At 33.1% G+C, this 17437-nt stretch overlaps 2 protein-coding genes across 6 annotated transcripts in view; both read right to left on the reverse strand.

The window, feature by feature from the left end:
- LOC132740213 (protein 4.1-like) overlaps positions 1-1751 on the reverse strand; it is a 61139-nt gene extending 59388 nt beyond the window's left edge. For 4 of the 5 annotated variants that reach the window (XM_060728074.1, XM_060728072.1, XM_060728073.1 and 1 more), the window contains exons 1-2: positions 1544-1698; positions 1080-1191 (exon numbers count right to left, since the gene is read on the reverse strand). In XM_060728074.1, the coding sequence (XP_060584057.1) occupies positions 1080-1178 (99 nt within the window). In that variant the 5' untranslated portion in view covers positions 1179-1191; positions 1544-1698. Of the gene's footprint in view, positions 1-1079; positions 1192-1543 lie in introns of all 5 variants that reach the window. The other variant, XM_060728071.1, reaches the window with a different exon arrangement.
- Positions 1752-10977: 9226 nt separating this feature from the next.
- On the reverse strand, positions 10978-16984 carry LOC132740214 (UPF0235 protein C15orf40 homolog). The gene is made up of 4 exons (XM_060728075.1): positions 16961-16984; positions 14053-14167; positions 12703-12827; positions 10978-11113 (listed from the first exon to the last, which is right to left on the reverse strand). The coding sequence occupies exons 1-4, from the start codon at positions 16964-16966 to the stop codon at positions 11021-11023; spliced, it is 339 nt and encodes a 112-aa protein (XP_060584058.1). The 5' UTR covers positions 16967-16984; the 3' UTR covers positions 10978-11020.
- Positions 16985-17437: the final 453 nt, after the last annotated feature.

A 17437-nucleotide genomic window follows, 5' to 3' on the forward strand; every position in this document is an offset into this window, starting at 1 on the left:
ATTTAATCTAATTTAGAATCTAATATCTAATATCCAGACTATGAGTCATTGGAAAAAAGTAAGTAGTCTAACCTTTCTATTAAGACCAGTTATTGGAATGTAAATATACAAACCTTTCTATTAAGACCATTCATTGGAATATAAATATACAAACCTTTCTACTAAGACCAGTTATTGGAATGTTAATATACAAACCTTTCTATTAAGACCACTCATCGGAATGGAAAGTCACACATTATTTTCTATTAAGACCAGTTATTGAAATGGAAAAATCATAGATTATTTCCAGTTAAGACCAATTATAGGAATGTAAATATACAAACCTTTTTATTCAGACCACTCATTGAAATGGAAAGTCACACATTATTTTCTATTAAGACCAGTTATTGGAATGTCAATATGCAAACCTTTCTGTGAAGATGAGTTATTATGATGTAAATATGCATGTGACCAGGCAGTTATAATAATATGCAAACATTCCTATTAAGACCAGTTACTGGAATGTAAATATGCAAATCATATAGATTAAGACCAATTAAGTGTATGATGATTATAGGATAGTCAGACCTTTCTATTAAGTCCAGTTGCAGGGATCAAAATAATGAAACTTTTCTATTAAGACCAGTTGTAAGGAATGAAATTAATCTAACCTTTATTTTATCAAAAGCAGTTATGGGAATATTGAATAGCAAACCTTTCTGCTATAAGATCAGATTTTGGAAAGTAATTTTAAATGTCAAATCTTTCTATTAAGGTCATTTATAGTGATGAAAATTGCCACACCTGTCTCTATTATGACTATATCTGGGAATGAAAAGGACAAACCATAATATTAAGACCAGTTACAGTGGATCAATTTGTCATCAATTTTTTTTATCCTCAATACTCCAATTCCTGCAGAGGTAACATCAAGCTATTATACTACTAAATGGAGCTTCGTTAATTAAGGATAAACAGTTTAATGAAGTGTGCTCTGGAATGTGACTTCAGCATTCTGTAATTCTCTTCCTCAAGAGTATTAAATCAATATATGATTATATATAAACTGGTATATTAATTTAATATTATACATATCTTACATCTACACTGTGATTAAATGTGTCATCATCCAATAATTGCACACGGACAGGTACTTGTCTCGCTGAACGCACTTGCATAATCTTTTGAGACTCCCCCATATTTATAATTCATCTAAAAAAGACAACACATCAGTGTAAAACAAATAAATATGGTTGAAAACTGGAACATGGTAAAATGCTCAATCGATGACTCATAAATTTTACTAATTACGAGTTAAAAGACTAAATAAGCTGTATTGAAATATGATTTTAAAGCAAATAATTACGTTAACTGAAAGAATATTCAGAAGCAACATTCATTTCCTGATTTGACGTTATGTTTATTGTGTGACTTTTTTTTGTAAATCGTGAAATTTCACGTCAGCCTACCTGTTTACCAGGTGTGCTTTGTTTACAATTTTAACTATAATATTTTTCATCTAATAAACTCTTATGAAATAAATCAATAACTTATTGTGACTTACTCGAAATGTCTCTGACCGGCTAAAAGTTTCACGAAATCAAATTACACCATTTTGAATGGGGAAGCCGATGACCTAAATTTACCTGTATAATTTTGTGTATATTTCCCACGCGCCCACCAGGTGCGCTAGTATACTGTGACGTCACTGATTTCAGAGCACACAAGGTGTGTATAAACTCTGCGCTGCTCGCTGATCAGAATTTTTAAAAGAAAAAAAACTTCAAAAAAGGGAAATATATATGAACTTAACTCAATAAAATGTACTGGTATAATGTTAGAAACGTTTGTAAATGGTAACTAGTGTCAGGAAAAACTAGTTACCATTTACAATCAAAATAAAATTAACAGTTTGTATACATTTAGGCATACCGTGCGTCGAGAATTTAGTCTAAGCATTTACCGAACATATTTTGTGCCGTGCATTAGGCTATTTTTTTTCACATTATTGTAAATACATAAATAAATAAATAAAACATTATGAATTAAGGTGCTATTTGAGAAACACATTTTATTACATAATGTAAAGTGTCTTATAAACTTTGGATGGTTCTAATATTCTTAAAACCAAGATTGCAATGGTTCCAAGATACATGTACACCTTTTAGAAACTCCTTAATTTATTGTTTTCCCAGCTACATGACGTATATATATAGTCGAGCATCATTCTATCTATCAAAACTCCTTTATGCACTGCCACAGAGCACCAAATTTCAGACTCGATCGGTATTACAATTGACTTCTTTGTAATGGTCACAATTAATAAACCTTCTATAACTATAACTACATGTATAACATAGGATCAATTATCAAATTCTGCATGCTTGGTTAAGTTATAGCTACTTAATTAGTTGGCTGTAGTTGTGACTCAAAATATATTTTTGTCCCAGGTTGAAGCTGTACTTGATTTTATAGCTCTTTAAATAATGACATTTCCCTGAAAATATCTCCACATCAAACCTACGCGTGTGGTCAATGGAAAAAAAAATGTTCAAATTTTCTGTTAAATTGTCTCTTAAATTGTATCGGGATCAACTAGCTATAGTGACTTCTTTAGGTACATCATATACAACTGGACCGATCCCTTATTGCTTACTTTTCTCTCTCAAGACAATCAAAACGTTGAACTTTGTTTAAGCTTGTTAATTGTTATGTTTGTGATGTGAAAATATTTATCTAATATACGTCTGATACATGTACTTGTATGTAGCACATTCGGTCGAATTTACATAGCTGTGCAGATTTCTTGTAAAAAAAGTCTATAACACTTTTAACGGAACATGTTTTTCTAATATGTTTGTTTTTATTAAAATTATTTTCTTTTTACAAAAATACTTAAATTTGTTCCGACGAGCTCATCTAAACACGTCTCGCACACCAAGTAATATCGAATTCACTATTTTATTTTAATAATCAGTTTTAATTCGATTGTGTTGGAAGCTATAAGCGTACTGAAACACTCTCGAACCCGTTCCTGGAACCAACCAGTAATAAACAATGAGCGTAGTTTCTTACTCAAGGAAACAACGGCTTGTCATTGACGGGATTGAACCCACGCGGCCAGCAATCCATGAAGATTACCAGTCCGACGCGTAAACACTCGGCCATTCCGCCATGTCCAGTAAGCAGCATAGCCTGCACAGGGACATCTTAAAGGTTTAATGCAGGCTATAATTTTCTTTTTTCCAGAAAAGGGATTGCATACATGTATTTCATGTTCATAGACGGTCGGTGGCCGTATTCGGTCCGCCAAGAATTCGAAACGTTAAAAATCAAAATGAATTTCATATGCACCTTTTACAGGATGAAAAACAAGAAGTATCCCACTGCAATCTAGCGTATTGATTGTGTTCTTGTTTTTGTGCCATATACATGTATATGGATCGCTGACAAGATATATTTGATCCACTACATTCTATATAATCAATCTTCACACGACTGTTTTTTTACTTGTACATACATATTCAGCAATGACCTCTCTGTACTTGTTAGATAACTAAAAGAACACAAATATTCACTTATTCCCTCGTGTCAGGATAGTCCTTGTAAGCAACACGTAGATCTACTTTGATCTGCGTAGCGGCGGTGCACGAAAAAAACAAATGTGTGCAAATAGAGTAAAACAATATACAAATGTATCTCCTAACGTGTATGAAAACAAGGTTACCGATAATCGTAGATGGTTATTTCAAAAGATTTTTATTTCAATAATCAGTTTTAATTCGATTGTGTTGGAAGCTATAAGCGTACTGAAACACTCGAACCCGTTCCTGGAGCCAACCAGTACTAAACAATGAGCGTAATTTCTTACTCAATGAAACAACAGCTTGTCATTGACGGGATTGAACCCACGCGGCCAGCAATCCTTGAAGATTACCAGTCCGACGCGTAAACACTCGGCCATTCCGCCATGTCCAGTAAGCAGCACAGCCTGCACAGGGACATCTTAAAGGTTTAATGCAGGCTATAATTTTCTTTTTTCCAGAAAAGGGATTGAATACATATATTTCATGTTCATAGATGGTCGGTGGCCGTATTCGGTCCGCCAAGAATTCGAAACGTTAAAAATCAAAATGAATTTCATATGCACCTTTTACAGGATGAAAAATAAGAAGTATCCCACTGCAATCTAGCGTATTGATTGTGTTCTTGTTTTTGTGCCATATATATGGACCGCTGACAAGATATATTTGATCCACTACATTCTATCTAATCAATCTTCACGCGACTGTATTTTTACTTGTACATACATATTCAGCAATGACCTCTGCACTTGTTAGATAACTAAAAGAACACAAATATTCACTTATTCCCTCGTGTCAGGATAGTCCTTGTAAGCAACACGTAGATCTACTTTGATCTGCGTAGTGGCGGTGCACGAAAAAACAAATTTGTGCAAATAGAGTAAAACTATATATCTTCTAACATGTAGGAAAACAAGGTTACCGATAATCGTATGTGGTTATTTCAAAAGATTTTTATAAGTCATTGCTGAATATGTATGTACAAGTAAAAAATCAGTCGTGTGAAGATTGATTAGATAGAATGTAGTGGATCAAATATATCTTGTCAGCGATCCATATACATGTATATGGCACAAAAACAAGAACACAATCAATACGCTAGATTGCAGTGGGATACTTCTTATTTTTCATCCCGTAAAAGGTGCATAGGATTAAAATATTCGTTTTAATCGTCTTCCCATGTTTTAAAAAAAGATTTCACCACTAGTCATGTGATACAATTGCCATACTCTGCCAGTCACTGATGCAATTGCCAATCTCCATCAGTCACGCGATACATTTGCCAATCTGCTTACCGTGACAACTGTACTCTGTACATTGTATTTACAAGTAAACCGTCACACGATAGGCAGGTAAACTAATGCAATGTGATAAACGACTACTTTATAATTCTACCTAATTACTGGTTGACAAACTGGTGAAATAAATGCAGTGGTGAATATATGAACATACATGCAAAGTTTTGTGCATGTAAAACAGAAAATTCATGCGGAGATTTCTACAATTTGTATTCCATTTGCACTGATGTGTTTTACAATTATATAAGGAAATATTCCCATTTCACGTGACTTATAACCTCAAAAATAGTAAAAGAATGAACAAACAAGTACCCAAAACAACTTTAAAGTATTTAGTATTTTAGGAATTTTTCTTTCAAAATATATTTTTCTTTCATTTAACACAGTAATGTTAAGTTGGTTTTTTTTTTGGGGGGGGGGGGGGAGGCGGGGGGGGTGGTGGCAGGACCAAGACTGGACGAGCACCTTTGATCTATTTCACCATCAGTGAAACCCTCTTATAGTTACAATGCAATAGCCAACATTCAAGTCCATTGCAATCAAATATGTAGAATGTTAATGTCAAATGCGCTACAATAAATACATTGTTAGTCGGCACTAATTAAGACAATAAATTAATATATGAAAGGTGAGTGACTGAAACATTAGTAATAATGACCATAAATACCAAATATCTGAAGGGTCATGCTTGTTAAACTTTTGAACTAAGTTTCAAGTGAAAACATACTAGGAAAAAACAAACAAAAGAAAACCACACAAAAAATCCACCAAAAACAAACAAGAGGGTCATGATGACCCTGAATTGCTCACCAGAGTTAAATTACTAGTAAAGGTGTAAAGTTTTTAAAGCAAGAGTCAGTGATTAGGTCACATTGGTTTATCATTTTTTACGTTTAGCTGTTTGCTACATAATGCGAGATATCTAAGCTCTTGACACAAGAAGACTTATATGCATTTTACTATGTACATGTATAAGTTTTAAAATACAAATGTACCACAAAAATGTTACATTCCATATACGGTTTTTATCTAAATTCTGGATATTGTCTTTTCACAACTGAAGACTTAAATGTACCTTTCTATATAGGTCTATATAAACTAAGTGAGTCAATGGGTGGGGCCAATTTTGGCTGGGCTTTATTTATATATTTTCTGTAGAGGACCATAAGGTGATGCTACAAGCTAAATATCTAAGCATTGTCATTGTCATTTCTAAGCAAAAGATAATTAAGACATTTTTAATTTACAAGTTAGTATTAACTATATGACCCTCAGGGCAAAGCCATTTTTTACCCTAGGACAAGACTTCATATAACTTTGGTAAAGTCCACTAGGCAATGCTACATGTCCTGTCACAATAGAGGACATAAATGTTTTCCCTATATAAGTCTATATAAACTAAGTGACCCTAGGGCAGGGCCAATTTTGACCCTAGGGTCATGATTAATATAACTTTTGCAGAGGATGATAAGATGAGAAAGACCACTTGAAGAAAGGGAAAACTTGCAATTTCTGTCAAAAAGACCACTTGAAGAAAGGGACAACTTGCAATTTTTGTCGAAAAGACCACTTGAAGAAAGGGACAACTTGCAATTTCTGACAAAAAGACCACTTGAAGAAAGGGACAACTTGCAATATCTGTACAAAAAGACCACTTGTAGTAAGACAGCTTGCAATATCTGTACAAAAAGACCACTTGTAGTAATGACAGCTTGCAATATCTGTACAAAAAGACCACTTGTACTAACAGACAACTTGCAATTTCTGTTGTAGAGAGACAACTTGCAATATCTGTACAAAAAGACCACTTGTAGTAAGACAGCTTGCAATATCTGTACAAAAAAGACCACTCATAGTAAGACAGCTTGCATTCTCTGTACAAAAAGGCCACTTGCAGTAACAGACAGCCTGCAATATCTGTACAAAAAGACCATTTGTAGTAAGACAGCTTGCATTCTCTATACAAAAAAAATACTTGTAGTAGACAGCTTGCAATATCTGTACAAAAAGACCACTTGTAGTAACAGAGAGCCTGCAATATATGTACAAAAAGACCACTTGTAGTAAGACAGCTTGCAATATCTGTACAAAAAGACCATTTGTAGTAACAGACAGCCTGCAATATCTGTACAACAAGATTGCATTTGAGAAAATGCTATGCCACCGCATGGTTCAAATTTCATAGCTGTACATCAAAGGACAAGAAAGTAGGTCACTGTCCCCTTGGGCAAGGCATAATTTTGACCCAAGGGTTTAATTCAAAACAATCTTGATACAGGTCCGACAAACAACATTTCAAGTCAAATATCTAAGCTATAGCTTTCTCCCATTCAGAAAACATTTGTTTTATTTTCTGTTTTTACTTTGGCCCCAGGGCTATAATTTGAACAATCTTGCAAGAGGTTCACTACACAATGTTTCATGCAAAATATCTTAACTCTAGCCTTTGTAAATTTAGAGAAGATGATTTTTTAAGTTTTTACTATATACATATAAGGAAAACCTATGGCCACCGGGGGCGGGGCTAATTTTGACACAAGAGGCAAAATTTGAATAACTTTTGTAGATTACCTTTAGATGATATTATTTAACAAATATTAAAGCTCTAAGCCTTGTACCTTCAGACAATAAGATTTATTTATTTTTTACTATATGTATATATTGAAATCAATGACCCCAAGGGCGGGGGCAATTTTGACCCCAGGGCTATAATTTGAACAATCTTGCTAGAGGTTTACTACACAATGTTTCATGCAAAATATCTAACCTCTAGCATTTGTCAATTGCTAGAAGAATTTTTTTTGAAGTTTTTACTATAAGTTTTACTATATATACATATAAGGAAAACCAATGACCCCCGGGGCGGGGCCGATTTTGACCCCAGAGCTATAATTTGAACAATCTGGGTAGAGGTCTGCCAGACAATGCCATTTATGCAAAAATATATAAGCTCTAGGCCTTTTGGGTCTTTACAAGAAGGTGTTTTAAGTTTTTACTATATGTACATATAGTGAAAATCAATGACCCCGGGGCGGGGCCGATTTTGACCCAAGGGCTCTAATTTGAACAATCTTAGTAAGGGTCTACCAGACGATGCCTTATGCAAAATATCTAAGCTCTAGGCCTTTTTGGGTTTTACAAGAAGGTATTTTAAGTTTTTACCATATGTACATAGTGAAAAACCAATGACCCCCGGGGCGGGGCCAATTTTGACCCCAGGGCTATAATTTGAACAATCTTGTTAGAGGTCTACCAGACAATGCCTTATGCAAAATATCTAAGCTCTAGGCCTTTTGGGTCTTTACAAGAAGATTTTTTAAATTTATTCTTATAATTCCTTTTGGTTGCCATGGCAACCAGATTTCTGCATGGAATGAAATTCTTTGAACAACTTTGGAAGCCCTTCACCCAAGGAACAATCCTGCCAAGTTTGGTTGAAATTGGACTAGTGGTTTTTCACAAGAAGATTTTTTAAGTTCACTATATAATCTATATAACACACACACAAACACACACACAAACACACACACACACACACACACAGGTGAATCGCTATATGCCACCGCATCGCAGATGCTGCGGTGGCATAAAAAGACCATTTGTAGTAAGACAGCTTGCACTTTCAGTACAAAAGGGCCTGGGGTGGTACCAGTAGTTATCTGAGGAAGCCTCAGAGACCATAAAATTTGAAAATCTTCTCAGGCACTACAATTGAAGAATCAGAAGAAAGATATTAAAGAAATATAATTGAATTAAAAAAGTACTATTATTAGCCCAATTTGGGTTAAAAGCAATTAAACACTTTTTTTAAAAGTTATTTTACACAATAATAATGACTGTTCTGGGAACAAAGTAGTGAACAAATCATCAGAAATTTTGTACATAATTTATTGGTATAGACCTACATATTATGGCAAAGAAGTCTCAAAAGAATATTTACAGTCTAAATATGTCAACCGCCCACTAACCCCCCCCCCCCCCCCCCAAAAAAAATATTTTTTTCAAAAAAAAAATAAACTTACTATTGAGCCTTTTTTTAAAAAATTAAGTAAAACCTCTGCACTGCAACACCCTTTTGAAGACAAGGATTTTTGGCGCTCCAAAGAGGTGTTGCTGTACAGGGGTTCAATTTATTGTGAAGAAATATTACTGTTGTTTTAAGAGGAAATTGATCTCAGGAGGGCCATGTTACAGAGGTTATACTGTATTGACAATACATGAGTGATATAAAGGAAATACATGTATGCATACTAGATGGAAACAAAACACAACTGCAAGTTTTGGTCACACTTAAATCAATATATCCCAATTCAATTATAATAATAAATAAACATTGGAAAAAGAACAAAACAAAAAGCCTGAAAACTCTGAAATATGCATTGTTTTCATCATTTATACATGTATATAGAAAAAAATTGCTTTCAAGAGAACACAAAACTTGAAATTCCGAAAATAACCAAACACTTTAGCAATTTGATGATAACTTAGAAGTTAACATATGGCATAACATGGCATAATAAGATTTGTCGTTACTTTTGAATGAATGTTACAGCAGCATTTGAACATGGCCAGTCAATGATGTTCTCCATTTACTATAGCACAAATCAATAAAACTAGCTTCCTGAGATTCAGCTGCCAGTTTTACACATTTCAATCAAACTTACATAATTTTATCACACACCCATGCCGATTTTGTGACTCCATAAAAATGGTATTGCACGGCCGTGCATATATTTTGACATGACGTCATTAGCGTTATACAAACATATTGTAAAGACGCGCTAAATGTTAGCGTTCTACTATAGGCACGTCAATGAAAAATGACTCTTATTTCACTTTAAACAGTTTTTATTTTGGGTATGTGATAAATAGAATAATAAATTCGTGTAAAATCATAACTGAATTTATTGCACTCGTTAAATAAAATAATATTATGCTCGCCAGAGGCTCGCATAATATAATTTTATTTAACGAGTGCAATAAATTCAGTATTGAACCTACACTCATTCAATATCCTCTATTTATCAGATTTACCTCGGCGCAGGAGTGTAATAAAGCCATTTAATAAAAACAATATTACACTAGTTTAATAACATTTTGCGCTATTTAGAAACATAGCGTTAAAGGGCGCTAATGTTAGCGTTACACTATGGGCGTGCATTGAAAGATTACTCATTTTAACAGTTTACTCTTCTTATTTTATATATGTGATAAATAGAATATTATAAAATTTATATTCGTGAAGATTCAATACTAAATTTATTGAACTCGTTGAATAAAACAATATTATGCTCGCCTGAGGCTCGCAAAATATGATTTTATTCAACTTGTTCAAAAAATTTAGTATTAAACTACACTCATTCAATATCCTCTATATACAGGCCAATGTTACCATCTAAAATCATTAAAGTAGTTACCAAATTACAATAACACAAGTCAATGCCACGCTAAAAATTGATAAAAAAATATGTCAAAGTCACTATTTTATTAAGTTAACATAGCAAAGTACAATCTTTTGGCAAATTTAGGTAACAAGTGAATTACACTCTAAAATTGACATAATTTTTCAATCACATTCAATGTAAATTAACTTTCTAAAACTGACATAACACAAGTCAATCAGGCTTTCATCTTGACACGGCACCAGTATTCTGTTTCACTTACTTCCTTTCCTTAATTCTGTCTGAGCTTTGTGTTCTTTCCTTTTCAATTTTGCCCAAGCTTGATCTTTTATTTCTTGACGCACTCGCATCGAAGCTGTATGCGAACACATTTGTTTCAGTTTCGCTTCCATTGCACTTTTCATGTTTATTTCATCTGGGATATGAACATAACGAATTGTTTTGCCATTCACAAAGAAATGATCAAACTTTTTCACACCCGAGTATGATTTAAAAACAACATCTTCCATATTGATATTCATGTATCCGTCAACCTTTTTAACCCTTCCTATTATTTTCTTTTCTGGGCCTTTTTTTTTCCCCTTACCGTATTTTATTTTCCCTTCCCCCCATTTTTAAAAAACACAGCATCGATTTTAAATCTTTAAAAAACTTCTCCCCCGGTTTGGGGTCCCCCCTGTCTAGGGAAATCATTTTTTTTGGCCTTTTTTTGTAAGAAAAATTCAAATTTTTATCAAACTGAATTCACTTTTCAGTTTCAAGAATCACCCTTCTCTTCTTTTAACTTCTGCAATATTTCTTCTTTGCTACTCCCAGTTACCAGAACCGTCTTGTTTCGTGACTTTGAGCCCTGGAAATAAAATCAAATTGTCCGTTTAAATTTAACCCTTTACCTACTGAATTTCTGAAAGTGGCATTATTTCCATTTAAATAGTGGTCATACAGGTCAAACTTAAAATAAATGAAGATTTTACCATAAATGTTTTCAATTTTATAGTCTAGTTCATGTTTACAATCAATAACCCACCTGACTCACAGAAAATTGTATAAATATCAGGGATTCTTTTTTTTGGCTTATTTTATAGCCGATATTCGCTCATATTCCCAATTGAAAATAGTATATTATTTTCCCAATCCACAGGAAAAAATTCCCAATTGAAAGTTACAAAATAAAAATATTGAATAACAAATTCTAAAATCTTTGAAAATAAGGGCCTCTTCACTGTAATGGTGCTTAAATGTTTGAAGATGCCATCCTAGACATTGATTCTTTTCATTCATTTAATCTTTGCAAGATTTAATTCATGCAATTTTTCCCAATTTTTAAAAAAAAAATCGCTGAAATTCCCAATTCCATGGGTATGGGTCATGTTCCCAAAATCCTGGGAAAAAAACCCAGAAAATTCTTTGAAATGTATTGTTAACATTCAAAAGATAAAAAGAGTGGGGCAGTCTTTTTATATTTTAGGCAGTTGTTACATTTTATCTTAAGCAAGTTTTTTTATCATCAATTATGGGTCAATGACAATAGTAACAGTCAATCTTTTTAAATATATAGCAAATTCAGCTGAACTCGACAACGAAAAAATGAGCATATTGTCACTTCAAATAGAACTGTCCAGCATCTATTTTTAGAACCATTCATTATCAATTTTTGGGATATCAAGATGAAAATCTGAAGCTATTCAGACAACAAAATGGAGCCTGGTCCAAGTGCATGGTAGTGCTAACTGGCCTGACCTTATAGTAATACTGGTCACTTCTGGTTACCGTGGTTACAGGGTTAAACTAAATTTCTTCCATGTATAATTGGATAGTTACGTAACAGTCGCAAATAGCAGGATTGTGATAAAAGCTATCCAAATAACCAGAGATAGTTATTTAAGGTTCCCTGGGCATGATATATAAGAAACATATTGAAATCCTATATAAGACTTGTTGACAAGTTTTTGACACATTTTTACAGGAAACAAATAGGATAATTAAATGATCATGAAGTGAAGCACACATGAATTAGGTCTAGTTATATCATTTTGTTTACAAAACACTTTGAAGTCAAACACCCCATGAAATATGCATAACCTTTAATCAGATTTTGCTGCTCTGACTCTGTTAAATAATTCTGAATCCACATCTGATAAATATACATCATGCATGTATCACATTGTCAAGTGATCTTCAAGTTCATGATATGAGAGAAAACAATATATATTACTTCATCAATTAAATAACAGCTTCTATAAATGGAATCAAGTCTTATTCTTGAATGATGACTGTCAACTCTATGCTATATAAAATAAAGCAGTTTCTTTCCAAATATTTAAGTTACACTGTACAGCATATTTTCTTCAATAGTTCCTTTTTCCTGAATAAGCTGTGTTAAAAAATGGATGTAACGTTAAACATTTGACTTGAACTGTTGGGTTACAGTTCATTTACCTTATCTAATGTAACTTGTGATTTCTTCAGGCCTAGGATTTTTGAGAGATATTTAACCAACTCCAAGTTAGCTTCTCCATCCACTGGTGGGGCTGCAATCTGTATCCCTACAGTATCATTAATATCTGAAAGTTCAAAGGTCAGATTTAAGTTAATATAAGAAGATTAACACCTAAACACCATATAACCTACAGTACATGTACATACTTATGAATGGTGACATTAATCATGTAATACACCTGGTAAAATATATTTTATTATTTATCTGGTGAAGTTTTTCTTATAATCAATATGCAGACATTCATTTTGACATTATTTATATTTTTTTTATTTCATGGTCACATTTATCTTTTCATTAACCTGGTGACATTTATCTTGCTATCAACCTGGTGACATTTATTTATATTTTCCTAGTGACATTTATTTATATTTTTCCTGGTGACATTTATTTATATTTTCCTGGTGACATTTTTCTTGTTATAAACATGGTGACTAGTGCTTGCAAAAACACTTAATTTGAAAACCTGAGTTCCCTTTAAATCTTTGAGAGCTTGATCTTTTTTAAACCACAACAACATTAATATGGGTCTTTGAATGGCGTTTGAACGCCATAAACAAAACGCAGATAATAGTTTCATAAACAGCTTCTGTCAGTTTGTGTTGTAATTGTTGTATTATGATACTGAAAGACATAAGTAGCTAAACAAAATTGTCAAACTTCGGCCTGGTTTGTTTGTCTGCTTTTTAATATGAGACGCGTCACGACAAAACCAACATAATGGGTTTGCGACCAGCATGGATCCAGACAAGCCTGCGCATATGCGCAGTCTGATCAGGATCCATGCTGTTCGCTTACCAACCCTATTACAAGTAGAGAAACTGATAGCGAACAGCATGGATCTTGATCAGACTGTGCGGATACGCAGGCTGGTCTGGATCCATGCTGGTCGCAAACACACTATGTTGGTTTTGTTGTGACGCGGCTAATATATTCTAACACATTTTTGGGTCATATCTCGTTGGTAGGTCCATCTATCAAGCTTTCCTGAACATCTTATGTAGTAAATTACCAATTTTCTCAGCAAGTGAAAAACCAGTAAAAACAAATGATTCTTAATTTTAATTAAATAATTTTACAAATAACCATCCCAAAAGATTTAAATTCGGAATAAAAAAATTTTTTTGGGTTTTTTTCCCCGCTTTAAATTTTTTCAGTTACCCTGTTTTTAAACAAAAATGGGAATAGGTTGATTTAAACTATTGTTGGGCCCAAAAGTGCACTTTTGAAAATATAACGCAAGGGCCTGCAAGTACCTTTAAAGGGAAAACAGCTGGTTAAGAATATAATACCTGTGATAGAGTTACACTTGGCTGCTGGTTTAGCTAGTATCTTGATCTCGATCCCTGCCTTACTGACTGACACAGGTTCTGTTTGTGAGACAGTTGAAGCTCCTGATTCTCCTGGCTGAATATATTAGAAACATAAAACATAATCTTTCTATAAAAATCTGCTACTATGATTGGATACGTAAATAAAGCATTGCCTGGCAATATCTTCCCTCTACTGGAAGCGAGATTCTGACACAGAACAAGAACATCTCAGAATCTAGCTTTGGCATGTCAATATATTTTAACTAGAATAAGAGGTGGCCCTGAAAAGGAATATAATACCAGCAGTTTTGCCTGGCTTACAACATCAAGCTAGCTAAAGAGACTTCAGCGAACAGCTTTTTATATCCCGGAATAACCAATATTCAATCAGTTAAGTTGTTTTTAACCAATAATAAATGGAAGGGGAAATTATACTTTAAATTTATGTAAGAAATTAATGCATCTATCAACATTTCATTTTAAGGTTGGCACATTTTCAACATGTATTGATCTTTCTTAGAAAAACAATAAAAACGATATGACCCACTTGGGTCACACCCAGGAATATTTTAACCTAAATTCAAACAGCAGGGTAATCACTACTAAAGAATTTGTTCAAGATATTTCAGGGCTACTAAAAATTGTAGAAAATTTCACAACTATTTAACAATTTTAAACAGTTTTTTCAAGATGTTATAACATACATGTATGTACAGTACAATGCATTGGTATGACTACTGTTAATGTGTATAAAAAGGGCAGTTTAAGGTGTCACTTCTTAGTATGCTATTGATAAATGCATCCAATCATTACATCCATTTACCTTCCCCACTTTAAAATATTACCAAATATGAATACTTGTCTAGATCTGCCAGATGGTATTGCTTATAAAAAACATTTATTTTCAATCATCACATGAATTTTTTTTAGCAATTTATGATTTTATTAATAAGGATCCCTATGTAAAGTCTGATGAATATTTAGTGGTACATCATATAAATAAATGTTTTAAATACACCTAAGACTGAGGTACATTTTGTAAATGGTAAATTTCTAGCCAATACTAATTACTTTATAAAAAAATTTAGCTTGCTTGGAAATTTTTTTATCACTATTTTAAACAAGTGACTGTTTAACTAACAATTTCCTATTGTTTTTCTGATAACATCTGACAATTAATCCAGTATGGCATTTCTGCAAATGACTTTATGTACTTTAGTCAGACATGGCATCAGCACCACAGAATTAACCCTTTCACTGCCATAGGGAAGCCATTTCTATAATAATAATTATAATAATAATAAATATACTGGCATGCGAGCAGTTCCCGTACAAAAATCATAGTTACTTAAACATTATTTTTTATTACGGTCACTCACCAAAATTTGAATGTTACACATCAATATTCGGCTTGTCACAAAAATCATGGAAATTCCATCATGTTCTAAACATAGAATAACCCTTACTTATGAGTACTCATATGGGGTACCGAAATTATCCATTATTTTGTATGAAGAGAAGTAGTTCCCGTACATAAAATCTAACCCATTATAATTATACAATTTTATTATATCGGACCTATTTTTCATTTACAATTGTTGAACAGACCATTATCTAAGAGATAAATAGATGTAAATCAGGAAATAGAGCGTAGACTAAACGCGGGTATCTATTACCCTGTACCGTTACCCCAACGCATTCACATGCAATAGCATGCTTGTATGCATGATATTTTACGCATCAAAGGCATAAAATTATTTTATATAGTAATATTGGTCAAAATTCTGATAATTAAACAAGTTTTCATCACATTGCCTACTTATTTGTAAACAGGTGGTATTAGTGGAAAACCCTTTAACAAGCCTCACGTGCAAGTATTTTTGCGCATGCGCGCAATGACGGAATCCCCCAGAGAAAACAAGGTCACGTTTTGACGACGCACAGGTGAAAGTGATTTAAAATGAGACTTTTTATACGTACTGCCAAACTGACACTTAGATTTTGTCTCGTTTATGTATCTGCTTGATTTGAAATGAATTTTTGAAGAATGCAGGTAAAAATCAAGCATTTAAATGAAAAATACGGGTACTGCTTCTGTACGGGAACTGCTCGAATGCCAGTATAGATAATACACCAATAAACACTTTCCCCAACTAGCAGACAACAGCCTATTCTTATCAGTAGGTTTTCGAGTAAAGATAACCGGTTGCGTACCTCACTGTATAAATCGTATGTAAAATGGTCTGACATATGGTAGGTTTAACAGTTAATTTAAATACTTTGGTGACAAAAAAGTATGTAAAATTATATACTGTGGCAAAGCTAAGATCCCAAGCTTTCCATTGATGTAATATTTTTTAAAATCTGACATTTAATCACAAAAAACTAGCGGTTTAAAAATGGCTTAATTTGTATTGTTTTAGCATAAGAGATATCGATTTTACTCGAAGATAAGGGAAACAACTCGTATTTTTTCACTCGATATACCTCGGTTATTTACGTAGTTCATATGAAAAGTGTTTATGGGTGTATTATACCATCGACAATAATTATTATATACTAGCAGATTTGGAAACATATATAATTATTATAATACTAATAACAAATAATAATAATTATATTAATTAATAATATAGTAATTTCTTAGAAAACCTTCTGGCAAATAGGGGATCAATAAATAAAATTATAAATAACCCTCTGGCAGCAAAAGGGTTAAGAATGTGTTTGAATTTAGGTTGCGATTGAAAATTGGTTGTTTCGGGATAGTACTGCTATCTAGACCTGTTCTGTCGCACATTATCAAAATGAAAACAACATTCATTTCTGACTTAGGACAAATGTTTTCTACCACCAAACACATATTTTGTGAACATTCAATGAGCCGTACCCCCATAGGCTTTTGGGTAATATGTGCTATCCGAAATTATCTACACTTCACAAATTTCGTGAAAATAATAATAAGAAACCTTAGATTTCTTTTTTGGCATTGAAATAATTTCCGACTGATGTATCTCTCTTAAATTTGATAAATTCTTCAGGTTTTTTGAAAGCATCACATGTGTAGCATAAACATTTAATGCGGAAAAATAAATGTAATATTTAATTTTTGTGAAAACGAAAAAAAATGAACACCACTAAATATTTGTATTGCGCTACTAATATGGAACATTAGATACTCTGGGTTTTCCTACAGAAAGATTCTCTGAAGACAAATTTTGTAATAATTTTGGCCGCAGACTTATTGATTTTTGTAAGTCTACAGATGTTCACATAGCCAATGGTAGATTGGGTAAAGATGCTTACATTGGTGAAACAACATGCAAGGGTGTTAGTGTAAGATTTTTTTTTTTCGACTATGTCTTAC

The sequence above is a fragment of the Ruditapes philippinarum genome, unplaced genomic scaffold, assembly GCF_026571515.1.
Source record: "Ruditapes philippinarum isolate M1 unplaced genomic scaffold, ASM2657151v2 ctg290_1_1_1_1, whole genome shotgun sequence".
Taxonomy (NCBI): domain Eukaryota; kingdom Metazoa; phylum Mollusca; class Bivalvia; order Venerida; family Veneridae; genus Ruditapes; species Ruditapes philippinarum.

Coding starts and splice junctions, on each gene's coding strand:
- LOC132740214 (XM_060728075.1), bottom strand. Junction 12,828..14,052: donor CAAGTGTAACTCTATCACAG/GTATTATATTCT, acceptor TTGAACTTTCAG/ATATTAATGATACTGTAGGG. Junction 11,114..12,702: donor CACAAGTTACATTAGATAAG/GTAAATGAACTG, acceptor TTTTATTTCCAG/GGCTCAAAGTCACGAAACAA.